Raw genomic sequence first — 13,964 nt, 5'->3', positions numbered from 1 at the left:
GTAAATTGCATTCATTCTGCTCATCTGTACCAATGAAACAAAAGAAGAAATTTAGAAAGACAACATAAATTAAAAGGTTTTTGTCATATAAACTACAAAGGATATGTAAAGATAAGAGAACTCTGATAATTATAGTATGGAAAGTTCAGGCAAATTGACATTTTAATTACCCATGTAATTTGTGGAGTTTTTTTTTTTTTGCAATAATAAGTATCTTTACAGTCTACACATGTACTTTTAACCAAAAATATTATCTCATCTGGTGCCCTGATCACCTCAAATGGTGATCTAAAATTTTAAATTGTTATTGTTATAATACCTTGAAAATACCATGCGTTGTAACATGGTACTGTAAAAGGCAAATAAAGGAGAGAAATCTGGATTGTTACCTTTAGCAGTACATTTTATTAGAATTTTCTGATAATCTTTATTTTTAAATTTTTTAAAATTTATTTATTTTTTAATTAGTGAATCACCGTGAGGGTACAGTTACAGATTTATACATTTTCTTGCTCATGTTTCCCTCATACAAAGTTCGAAAACCCATCCTTTCACCAGTGCCCATTCTCCACCACAAATAAACCCAGCATCCCTCCCACCCCCCAATTCCATCTTCCCCCACCCCACCCTGCCACTGTGGCAGGGTATTCCCTTTTGTTCTCTCTCTAATTAGGTGTTGTGGTTTGCAATAAAGGTGTTGAGTGGCCATTGTGTTCAGTCTCTAGTCTACATTCAGCACTCATCACCCTTCCCCCAGGTGGCGTCCAACCCATTTTACTTGGTGTTCCCTTCTCTATCTGAGCTGCCCTCTCCCAGAATGTGAGGCCAGCTTCCAAGCCATGGAGTCAACCTCCTGGTACTTATTTCTACTATTCTTGGGTGTTAGTCTCCTACTCTGTTATTCTATATTCCACAGATGAGTGCAATCTTTCTATGTCTGTCTCTCTCTTTCTGACTCATTTCACTTAGCATGATACTTTCCATGCCGATCCACTTATATGCAAAGTTCATGACCTCATTTTTTCTAACAGCTGCATAGTATTCCATGGTATAGATGTACCAAAGTTTCTTCAACCAGTCATCTGTTCTAGGGCACTCAGGTTTTTTCCAGATTCTGGCTATTGTAAATAGTGCTGCGATGAACATATAAATGCAGATGTCATTTCGACTATACGTTTTTGCTTCTCTGGGATATATTAACAGCAGTGGTATTGCTGGGTCAAATGGAAGCTCAATTTCTAATTTTTTGAGAATCGTCCATATTGTTTTCCAAAGGGACTGATCCAGTCAGCATTCCCAGGAGCAGTTTAGAAGCGTCCCTTTCTCCCCACATCCTCTCCAACAGTGTTTGCTTTTGTTCTTTTGGATGTGTGCCAGTCTCTGTGGTGTGAGGTGGTATCTCATGGTTGTTTTGATCTGCATCTCCCTGATGATTAGTGATGTAGAGCACTTTTTCATCTGCCTTTTGGCCATTTGCATCTCTTCCTTGGGAAAGTTTCCGTTCATTTCTTCTCCCCATTTTCTGATGGGGTTGGATGTTTTCTTCTTGTAGAGTTCAACTAGTGCTTTATATACCCTTGATATTAACCCCTTATCTGATGGGTATTGGGTAAATATCCTCTCCCATTCTGTAGATTGTCTTTATATTCTGGTCACTGTATCTTTTGCAGTGCAGAAGCTTTTTAGTTTAATGTAGTCCCATTTGTTTATCTCTGTTTCCACTTGGTTGGCCAGTTGCATGTCATCTTTGAAGATACCTTTATCTTCAATATTGTGGAGGGTTTTGCCGACCTTGTCTTCAATGTACCTTATGCTTTGTGGTCTGATGTTGAGGTCTTTAACCCATTTTTATCTGACTTTTGTGCATGGTGTCTGATAATCTTTAAAGCAAAATTTTTTTTAAAATACATTAGCATTTTAAAAATATAGACGTTACTGGTGCCCACTCGAGCAAATCAATGAACAACAGGATGACAGTGCTACTGTGCTACAGTAAAAAGTATAACAACTAAGGAAAAGATGAATTCGTTGGATATATAATAAAGGTAATTTAACATTTACCTATAGTAAATTTAAATTAAATTGAAGCCTGTTGTCAATAAATCAAGTGGAACCAAATTTCATTTCAAAAAATCCATGTCTATCTAAAGTATTTAAAGGATTCCTCAGCATCTACAATAAATGAAAAACTCAGTTTGTGTTTCCCAAGTCTAGATTAGTTTCAGTAAAGCCATTTTTCTTGGTTCAGTTTCAATAGAGTGGAAAGTAGAGCAAATCATTCTCCCTAGGCAGTATGGCGTGAGAGGGTTAAGAGCAGGCAAGGTCTACTTTTTCAACTGTTTTTTATCTTGCTCTTAATCAGTAACCTATCATTTTTCAGAAATTTGAAGTGCATATTTATATCTATCAAGGATATATTATTAATAAGTCCAGAGCCTTATTTATGAATAATGTCCTTCTTTTAATTGATTTTAAACTTTTATTCAAAGAATTCTCATTTCAAACATTTCAGCATTATCTAGTACACTGCTGATGGTCTTTCAATCACGGGTGCTATCTTTATAAAATGTTAATGAGAAGTTTTGAAATATGTCTTATGAAAGATGGAATTTTTCTTTTGTTTGGGATGAATAAAATGTATTTTCTAGATAAGAAGACTTATATTTTTCTCCCTTGCAAATAATCTTCATAGTAACCCTGTGGACAAGTTATTGACTTTGAGAACGATGGAAACTTACAGTTATTAAATGTTTGAAAGATCAAATGTAAATCCCAGAGATACTTATTTTTGTTTAATCAATTCTTTTTCAAAACCAGTAATAGAAATTATTTGAGAAAAGACATGATTTTTTCACGCTGGAGTTTTGCTGAAAAGCAATAGATCAAATTTTATTGGGATATTCTTATACATCTGAATACACAGTAGACTCAAAAATACTAAAAATGCAAAACTGTGTGTGAAGAAAAATGACTGCCTACAAGGCATGATTTGACTATTCATGGAATTAATTCTCAGTGAAGTTACTGTGGTTTGAAATAGTAGTTAATAAGGAAAGATTGAACTGAAGTTATTTCAAAGCCATGAGGTGGGCTGGACTGAATAGTTTGAGGGGATCTAGAGGACTGTGGTGAAACAAAATTGAACTTCCATTGAGGACACAGTGGTAGAATATGGCACTCCTAAAGCATGTGAACAGTGATAGCCTTAGAAACCAATATCATCTCAATAAGAGAAAATGTAAAATTATGCAAGACTAAGACTTATTTTTTAAATAGCATGCTTAACAATACAACTTTTAGGAGCCAGAGAGATAGTACAGGAATACTGCACTTGTCTAGCCATGCAACTGATCTGGTTTGATCCCCTGCAATGCATATGACCCTGAGCACCAACAGGAGTGAATCCTGGGCACAGAACCAGGAGTAAGCAATGACTATCAGTGGGCATGGCCCAACCCACCCCACAAATAAAGAATAAAAGAAGTAGACAGATAGTACAATGGGAAGGATTCTTGCCTTGGATGCAACTGACCCTGTTTGAGTCCCGATATTACATATGGTTCCCTGAGCTCAGCCAGGAGTCCTCCCTAAGCACAGACACAGGAGTAAGCCTTGAGGACAGTTGGGTCTGGCTCAAAAACAAAAAAACAAAATAGGGAAGAATTTGTTGTGAAGACAATCTACTTTTCCTTCTCTTTTTTTCTAGTTATTAAAAAATTCTTCTGTGAACTTTTTATTGTCATTTTTCCAAACAAAGAAAATATGAACTTGTATGTTTTAGCACAACCACTAATTTTCAAAAACTAGAAAATGAAATTTACCATGTTTTCCAAGATATTTTCAGTCAAGAAACTGGAAAATTCCACTAGTGATAAAATAGTTTGAGATCAGTCACTTCCCATGACAATTCCCTTGAAGCATAGATGTTCTGCCTTCTTTCACAGTTTTAATTGGCTACAGATACTTACCAAAATAATATACCATGGCTCAATCATTTTCATAATGGTTTAGACAGGGTTATTTTATAAAAGTAGAGTAGAACAAAGTAAAGCTATAAATCTGGGTAAAAGGAAACAATACAAAAACTTCTCTATATACCTCACCCTATAATCTCAGAAAGTCTATAAGACATTTTTTCAAGAGGCTTTATGGTTTCATGAATATTTTGAAAACTGATTTATAGGAAAATTTTATTTATGAAAAATTAATTTCATAACAAATGAAACATTCTTGTAGACTTTACTCATTTATTAGGCATAAAATATATATGCATAACATCTTTATTTTTGTATAATTTATATATATATAAAGTTGATCCTTGACATTTGCAGTGATTCTTCCAGTATACTCATAAATATTAATTATGAAGATGCTAAGCGGCCACACGCTTCCGAGAGCTTGGTTTTATAGTCTCTGGATGTTGGCTGTTGATGGGATTACATGGCGCTGGGGCAGTTTCTGGGTGTGACCGCCTAGCTATTGGAAAATGGAGGATCTGGGTGGAAGAGGCCCAGTCCCAATCTGAGCAAGCTTGGAGGTCTCAGCCCCAGGCCCCACACACCTGGGTTCCTCTGCTGGTTCCTTCATGCGTGAGGCTTGTCCAAACATGTGGAGAGAGGCCTTGAGCATGGCTTGGCTGGGCTCCGGAGGTCTTCAGCCATGGGAGCTTTGCTCAGGCCAGGGAGGATAAACCCATCCTCTCCAAGGGGCCCGGGGAAGACAGCCAGGCTCAGGGGCAAGAGAATCTCAATAAAGTTTTATATATATGTATGTGTATAACAACTGCCATCCCATTGCTCATCGATTTGCTCAAGTGGGCACCAGTAACGTCTCCATTTTGAGGCTTGTTGTTATTGTTTTTGGCATATCAAATACACCACGGGTAGCTTGCCAGGCTCTGCTGTACCCCAGGTGTGGGGGTAAGAGACTCTCTGTGTCGCTCTCTTCGGGGAGCTTGGTTTTATAGTCTCTGGATATAACATATGTATAATAAAAATGTATATGTACTATATTCCTTTTAGTATGCATGTAAATATTATCTTTGTCGCCATTCAGGGAGGACGGTTGGCCTCGTAGAGGTGAACAATTTTATTCATATTACATTCAGCTTTTGGAAGACAAAATGTCTTATATCTATCTACAAAACCCCTTTCTTCCATTTCTTCCCTCAAATAAAGCATGTCCTTGCTGAGCTTGAGTCTGATTGTTCTATCAACAGGTTGTAAAGCAGTGTTGAAATTTCCAACTATTATTGTATTATTGTCAATGTCTTTCTTCAAGTCTATGGACAGTTGTTTTATGTATTTTATTAGTCCCTCACTAGGTACATATACACATATACATTTAGGAGTGAGTTCTTTCTGATGTACAGATCCTTTGATCATTAAAAAAAGACCTTCACTGTCTCTTGTAACCTTCTTCAGTCTGAAGTCTATGTGGTCTGATAGTAGTATGACCACCCCAGCTTTTTTAAGGAAGTTGTTTGATTGTAGAACTGTTTTCCAGCCTTTGATTTTGAGTCTGTGTTTGCTCTGACTGTCAGATGTGTTTCTTGTAGGCAGCAGAATGTTGGGTTCAATTTTTGGAACCATCCTGTCACTCTGTGCCTTTTAGTTGGTGCGTTCAGCCCATTGACACTGAGACAGATTATTGTTACGGGGTTTTGTCTCATGTTTCTACAGGAATTTAAAAGTAGCTCATTTAGTTTTTCCTGCAACCATGGTTTTGAGTTTATAAAGTTCCTGAGTTGTTTGTCTGTGAAGCTGTGTATTGTTCTTTTAAGTATGAAATGAGTGTCTAGCTGGGTAAAGTGTTCTTGGTGAAGCACTCATTTCATTGAGGGTTTTTATTTTGTTGTTGTTGTTGTTTTCACTAATCCCGCCACGGTGTTCAAGCCTGGAGAGTTTTGTTAGGTAAGTCTTCAGTAAATCCTAAGGATACTCCTTTATAAGCAGCTTCCTTCTTTTGTCTTACTGCTTTCAGACTTCTGTCTCTATCTCTGGTTTTTGTCCTTCTGATTAGGATGTGTCTTGGAGCATCTTTATTTGGATTTCTTTTAGCTGGCACCCTTCAGACCTCCTGAATCTGGGTGCATGCACTCTTCAGCTCTGGGAATGTCTTAGCAATGGTGGCTTTGACAGTTGCTTCTTCATCAAGGTTTTCTTCCTGTCCCTCTGAGACTCCAATGATTCTTATGTTATTCCTCTTAGCTTCATCCTGATTTTTTCATGGTACCTGTTGGTTTATTTTGAGGCTCTATCTTCTGCTATTTTCTGGGAATTCTCTACACCTCATCTTGGAGCTCACTGATTCTGTCCTCAGCAGCTGTTACTCGCTGCTGAGATTTTCAATGAGTTTTTTAAATTTTTTTGTTGTTGTTAAATTTTACCTACTTTTCAGGTCTCTTATTTCTGCTTGTATTTTTGTTTTTATTTTCCTCATTTCTGCTCTCATATCTTTTTGTATTTTATTGGCAGTGTGATCCATTGGGGGTTTTTTGTTTGTTTTTTTCTTGAGTTCCTTATGCATCCTTAACAGTTCCATTTTAAATTTTTTATCTGAGAGGTTATATAGTTCATTATTATTGCTTGGTTCATGTGGGCTAGCGACTTCACTCACTGTGCCTGGTAAGTTTTCTGTGTTGTTTACCATTGTGACCTTTGCAGTTTGGAGTTGTTTACTGTGCATTGTTGTATAATAAGGACCAGGCAGTTGGACTCTGTGTGTTACCATGAGTTATGGTAACACACAAAGGTGAAGAAATGAGAGGTTTACTGGTACATCTTAATATAGGATATATATGAAGTAACTTCTTCCTCAGTTTTAGGATTAGAGATTTTAAAGATTTTAATGGGTAATTCCGGGGGGCAAAATGTTGAGTGTCCAGCCTTCCCTTTGTGTGTGGGGGGGACATATTCCAGGTTAGGCGCTGGTGGAGTCAGACAAGGTCCACACACCTGAGTTTGAGAAGTTCTATCAGCCTATTTTATTATACTTTAGAAAAGACTTATGGATCTTGTATGTGAAATATTCATATTGGTTTGGCCATCTTCTACTAATCTAAGAGTCTAACATGATGCTGAAATGGGGACCATGTGGACTGCTGACTACACAGTCAGGAGTGAGCCCTGAACACCACCAGGTGTGGCCCCAAACCAAAAATAATTTGTGATACCGTGCACTATAAAATGGAGAACTGAAAATTGCTTCTGATTATAACAGAATATTCCAAATAATTCATTAATAATTGGTCTATAATTCCTTACCAAAAAAGAATAAAGAACACAGAAGACAGGAACATTATATATATCATATGTATTTTATACTTTATATATTTACAGAAAAAAGGAATTGTAATAAATCAGTTTCACTATTATATATGCACATCTATGCATATATAGACATAATGCTGCAAATTTTAATTTCAGTGTCCTCATAACTAGGCATTGTTAGAAGCTCTAATACACATTTTGTGGACAGTGTAGCTTGAAAAGGAAAAACAAGTAAAAACTGATGAGTTCTTCAGCTCCTTGTCAGGATATGGTGGTGTATAATATGTGCCTTCTGTGGAGTTGGCCCTAAATAAAAATTGGTCACATTCATGGACCAGGGGGAGAACTGAAGGAAATCATGGGTGAGGAAAGGAAGACTGCAAAAATAAAAAAAAAAAGAATTCGGGAGATAAATCATGCAATTATTTTTCTGATTGCAGTTTCAGTTTGTACAATTTCTAAGCCTAACGAGTTCTTAAAGTTTTAAATAAGCTTTGTTTTCTCAACTATTTCCAAGCAAACAGAATGATATTGTTAACCATGTGCTCTTAGTGGAATAACAGACTCCCCCAGAACCCCAGTCTCCAGCCTGATTGAGACTCTATACCCAATAAACTACTCCCCAGTAAATCTGTACCCCGCCTCCTACATCCTCTGCCAGGTGGCAACCACCTTTCTGCTGTTTCTATATATTTGACTACATTAGCTTTTTCATATAAATGGAATCATGCAGTATTTGTCTTCTCTTGAGATTAGTTTATTCCACTTAACACTGTGTTCTCAAGGCTCATCCATCTTGTAGAATCTGACAGGTTTTCCTTAAAATTAAAAATATTCCACTGTATTTACATGTCACATTTTCATCATCTGCCAGTTAATTTTTAGGAAATGGGCATAACTCTCTCCCTGTAGTTTTGGATTTGGCTGGTGATTTTCCAATGCTCCTGCTCCAATATCTTACACTGTTGCTTCACTCTCCATTTTTTTGTTTTTTATAAACCAAGTTATTGAACACATGTGTATGCGTGAACACTGAGTACAATTTTTTTAGTATTCAGTGCTGACAGGTAGCTAATAAAATTGCCTTGTTCTAGAAGAAATGGCATAGTGATTTCTAGATTAATGGGATTCTGTTTCTCATTGCAGGACGAGTCTTCTCCCACCGACAAGCAGTGCAAAATAGAGGCCGCCCAGGGCAGCTATTCAACCTCCTCTGTTTCAGGATCTCCGGAGGTGTTATACATAAATGGAAATGGAACATACAGTTACCACAGCTACCGAGGGTTAGGAGGGGGACTGCTGAATCTGAATGATTCTTCCAGTAGTGGTAAGTTTTTGTTATAAATTGTGACTTTTGTTGTGCATGGTATATATATAAGAGGATAGCTATGCTTTAAATTTTATGTGAAGACAATGCATACATTGTTACAAGCGAAAGTCAATGCAACTCAGCCAAAACTAAGAATATCTAATAGATGCTATTTTGTCAAAACTATATATTTTTTGTTTGTTATTTCTTTTTCTTTTTTCTTTCTTTTTCTTTTCCTTTTTTTTTTTTTTTGAGCCAACTTGGCTGTGCTCAGGGCTTACTTCTGACTGTGCATAGGGATCACTGCTAGCACTACTTGGGGATATTAAGGTAGCTGTATAGTTGTGCAGCTAAATGACTGTTATTTTATATTAGGAAAATTTCATCTGGAGAAATAGTAGATGTTTTAGCAAATAGTGATACATTCTGTCCCTAAGGTTTTACTGCACTCAATTTGTCAAAGAGAGTGATACAGTTTCTCGTGTTTGAATTTGGAAATTTTGAGGCATTGGGAACTTTACTGACTTGCAAACACACACACACACACAAGTCATTAATTCACATAAATTCAAACAACATAGAAACAAACCAAGCCTCTTGAATCAAGAACCAGTGAATAACAATGGGATGCTTCAGCAATAGTAAGTAGGGGCTACTGAAGCCAGTTGAGATCAGATTTAGCAGACTGTAAGGAATTTATTGAGTTTATATGCCGTACTAGCTTATATTTTACAGTAGAATGAGTTTTAGAGGCCATGAGCCATATATTTAAATGTGCAGTATATAGTTGTATTTGTGTAGGTGAAAGTACTTGGGTATTTATCATACTTGTGGGAAAATTTAAACCCAAAAGAAAGTAAATTTCAACACACTTGCACATGTTTTTACATGGCACATAAAAAACTTATGAAATAATTTTTAAAATGATAAACTGGAAATAGTATAAGCAATCCATACTACAAAGGGTTGGTAGGTGATTATGCTAAGAACTAAATTCCCCAAACTGTATCTTAAAACTACAAACTAGAACTGTAAGCACACAATTTAAAAAATACCATATAAACATTGCGTAAATATAGGTAAAGGTTTTTAATGCCACTCACCATCTTTCAGATTAGCAAAAGTATAAATTATTTTGACAATATTCTTTTGACAAGTTGATGGGGGAAATAATTTTTCATGTGCTTTGCTCATAGCAGTACAGCAAGTTGGAGTGAAATTTGACAATATATTGCAAGATAAAGTCAGCATTTACTATTTGTACTGCCAAGTTTCGTTAGGAACCCATTTTAAAAATATGTTAACAAAATATAAGACATTCACACAAAACTATTTTTGATAGCATTGTCTATAAATGAAAACAAAACAACTACAAATAAAATGTCCACCAAGAGCTGGAGAGAATTCCCTGGGCTAAACACATGCTTTGTATGCAGAATGCCCAGTTTAGTCCCTGCCACTGCAAGTGCCCTGTGCATCACCAGGAGGGACTATCCAGAAAAAAAAGCCAGAAATAGCCCTTAGCATTCTGCCTTTGCCCTGCCCCCAACAAAGTGCCAATCAATTGTTTGCTGTTTTAACTTAGTTCTTCAAATAATAGCATGTAACTTGATGGGGGCAAAAAAATAGTATCACTGGGACAATAATTCAGTGGTTAGGGATCATATCCAGACATGCAAATCATGTACTGCTGCCTTCTCAGCCAAGTCCCTGGCCCTTCCTGTCCAGTACATAAAACATCTGCACTGTAGCACTGCCCTCCTGTTGTTCATCAATTTGCTCGAGCGGGCACCAGTAACATCTCCATTGTGAGACTTGTTGTTACTGTTTCTGGCATATTGAATACTCCACAGCAGCTTGCCAGGCTCTGCCATGATGGTCGGATACTCTTGGTAGCTTGCAGGGCTCTCCAAGAGGGATGGAGAAATCAAACCCAGGTCGAGTGCGTGCAAAACAAACGCCCTACCTGCTGTGCTATCGCTCGCATTTTTCACGTACTGGACAGACTGATTAATAGTCAATAAAAGTTCCCACATTTTTCATGAAATTCTCCATTCTTATCTCAAACTTTTACCAAGGCGAAATGTTAAGACTTCAAACTATCAGGCTGACGTCTTCAATTAATCCACTATAACTCTTTGCTAAGTAGCTCTCGAAATTTTAGTTACCAAAAAGTCTCAGATCATATAAAACACTGGTAGTATAAGTTTTGCAACCAATTTTATAACTCTAGAAACTCAAGTTTTAAACTAAACCATTACTCTTTGAACCTGTTTTCATGTACCACAACTATTATAACTCATATTCTTATAATCTAATGTAAATACAAATATGAACATAGATATAACAGCATAAGACCTTTGAACCATACATTTTTATGAAATACAATAAAACCTCCTTTGGCTTAATTTAATAGTTTTTGTACCTTAGTTATTTCAAATCATGAGCTTTCTACACCAGATACTTTTAACAATTCCACAAGAATACAAACATGCTTTCAGACACAGGAAAAGCCCTTTGTTTTTCTAGCCAAACTTTGATATTTGCATAGAAAAAGCACTAGAACTGCCAATGTTTATGAAAACACAAGGGAACTTTATTTTCTATACCTTTGTTGTTTGTAAAACAGCCTAATTTTTTACAAGAATCCCATCATGTTTACTTTTATATTCCCTGAAAAAGAGGTGGCATATAGTAAAATATTTAAATTACATTAAAAATATTAGCTATAACTCTAGCATCATATAATTTTTAATTTTTATTATAATTATTTAATATAGAAATATTTAAATTATGTAATATAGAGATCATATAATTTTAAAATATCATTTTGAATTATATAATTTATAATTTTTTTAAATAGAATATTTGGTGCCAAATTCAAAAAGCCACAAAGATAAATTATATTGGATTGCAAATGTGTAATGCTTTGTCTTAGAAAGTGTAAATAAATTAGAGGTAAGAAGAAAAGATTAAATACTTTGGGGCTTTAATGGTATATGTGGAAGGCTCTGACTCATCAAGTGATATACATATATCAGTTAGTAAATTTTCTAAAACCTTCCTTATTTTGAATACAGTATCAATAGAAAAGCTTGCTTATTTTGAGACTTCATAGCAAGGAAAGGGTGTCCTCAAAAATCATTCATTAACGAACCACCATTTTATAAAACTGGCAAGTGTCTGCACCCAACAATCCAAATTTTCAAGTTGGAAGGTCATCAAAATGACAGCAGTTGCCATTTGTGTAAAGAATTTATTCAAATGATCCAACTGAAATAAGAAGCAGGCAAGCATACAATCCTCCCATTATTACCACATTCAATTACATAGGACTTTGGGATGCTTTCTTTCTATCAGGAAGCTCACATTGAGCTGTCTAAAGAGGGCAATTGTGCTTCACTGCAGTTATCCATGGGCTCTCTTGAGTCTAAATTATATGCATAATGCATAAGTTAACTACTGGTGTTTCCTCTCCACAAACTCCACTAGGCAGATTTCTTAATTTGTTTTTCAACTCATATAAAAGTAGACTGATATATGGATCAAAATATCAAAACTCCAAATTGTAGTAATAATGACAATAATAGCTAACATTTGTATGACATTTTTAGTTTGCTTAAATCTTTATATTCATTATCTTCTTTGATCCTCACTAATATTTGGGGATTTGGGCTATAAAGATGCTTCGGATCAGGGTCCGTAATTATGAGCTTAAGGAAGCTTGGCTTTAAGACTCACCACCACAATCAAACTGGTTCTCAATGGTATGCCTAGCTTTCCTAGATAATTGTGATATTCTCTAGCACTGATATTTTGAAACATTATTGGAAATTTCCAAGGAAGTGCCTTTATTCCTCTACTGTTTTCTCTTTATCAGCTACTATTCAGTCTTGGTTCATTGTTAACAGGTTCTCTCCATTTTGCTGAAGCTGCTCTGGCTAAATTTTTCAATGACTCCAATTATTTCCAAATTAAAGACTGGTTTTATCTTTAAATTAACTTAAATTCACTTTATTTTATTTTTTGGTTTGTGTTCAGGGATTACTCCTGGCTCTAAGTGTAGGGATCACTCCCGGCAGGGATTGGGGGACTCTCTGGGGTGCTGAGAATCAGCAACAGAGCCCGGGTCTACTGTGGGCAAGGCCAGCATCCTATCTCTGTACTACCTCCCCAGCCTGTTTGTTATCTTTTATACATTTTCTTGCTTAATTTGAACTATTGATAATTCAAGCCTTGAAACAATGACCCTCTTGACTTCCACAATAATACACTCTGATGGAATTTTGTGCTTCTTGGGTCATTTACTTGTTGCTTCTCTATGATCCTTTTCCTCTCTAATGCCCTTCCATTTTCTTTGCATGCTGTCCTTGTCTTTTTTCTTGTTTTATTTGAATTTAGGTACTGTGATTTATAATGCTGTAATGGTAATGCTTCAGGCATACAATGTTATTATGTCCCAGGCACCCCCAGACTATTAGCCTCCCTGTCACTATCTCTGGTTCCCCTCCCCATCCCTAAATGGCCACATTTTAGCAAACTCCATTCTGTAGATTAATTCAGGGCCTGTAATCAATCACTGACCATTTTTGAACTTTGCTTCTTTATTAGTCAATATATGAGAGAGATCATTTGATACTTGTTCTCCCTTTAGATCATTTCATTCAGGACTTGCCAGATCGAAAGGTATAAGGCAGGAATGAATTTACGGCCCTTGGTTTCTATACTTTCATTGAATTAGGTCCATCCACTTCCCACCTCCCCCAAGCCTGGGCCACTCTCACTCAAGCTCTTATTCTCCTCCCTGAGAAAACTCTTCCGTAACTGTTTGCTGGTTTCTGCTATACACTTCTGTGAGGTTACTTCTGGAATTCTGTTTTGCTTCTAACCTAATAAAATTTATGGGATATCCTTCTCTGCTTCCACCTACCTCCTACATTACTCCTCTGATTTCCTTAAGGACAACCCACTATTTCTATGGATTCAATTGTGGAAGGTGCCAAAAGTTGCATTTTCTCACCTATGTTTTGTCCTGAGCTTCAGATTTTATGCTATTACCTATTAGTTTGCTTAATCTAGATATTCCAAGAAACTTTAAACTAAAATATTTTAAACATTTAATTATTTTACCATATATACATATATGTGTATATATGTATATATATTGTACATATATGTATATATGTGTGTGTATATGTATGTATATATATATATATATATATGCTTCTTGAGTCATACCCAGAGATGCTTAAGGGTTACTCCTGGCTTTGCACTCAGGTATGGGATGCTGGGAATCAAACCCAGGTCGGCTGCATGCAAGACAAACTCCTTTCCCGCTGTACTATCACTCCAGTACCCATATTTATTGAGTTATTTCATGTAGA

The 13,964-nt window shown here is 36.2% G+C and overlaps 1 protein-coding gene across 8 annotated transcripts in view; it reads left to right on the top strand.

Moving 5' to 3' along the window:
• NOL4 (nucleolar protein 4) overlaps positions 1-13,964 on the top strand; it is a 302,404-nt gene that overhangs the window by 258,457 nt on the left and 29,983 nt on the right. For all 8 annotated transcript variants that reach the window (XM_055126525.1, XM_055126530.1, XM_004606053.2 and 5 more), the window contains one exon: positions 8,418-8,598. In XM_055126525.1, the coding sequence (XP_054982500.1) occupies positions 8,418-8,598 (181 nt within the window). The remainder of the gene's footprint in view (positions 1-8,417; positions 8,599-13,964) is intronic.

The sequence above is a fragment of the Sorex araneus genome, chromosome 2 (genome assembly GCF_027595985.1).
Source record: "Sorex araneus isolate mSorAra2 chromosome 2, mSorAra2.pri, whole genome shotgun sequence".
NCBI lineage: Eukaryota > Metazoa > Chordata > Mammalia > Eulipotyphla > Soricidae > Sorex > Sorex araneus.
This window is presented reverse-complemented; position numbering and strand designations above follow the sequence as displayed.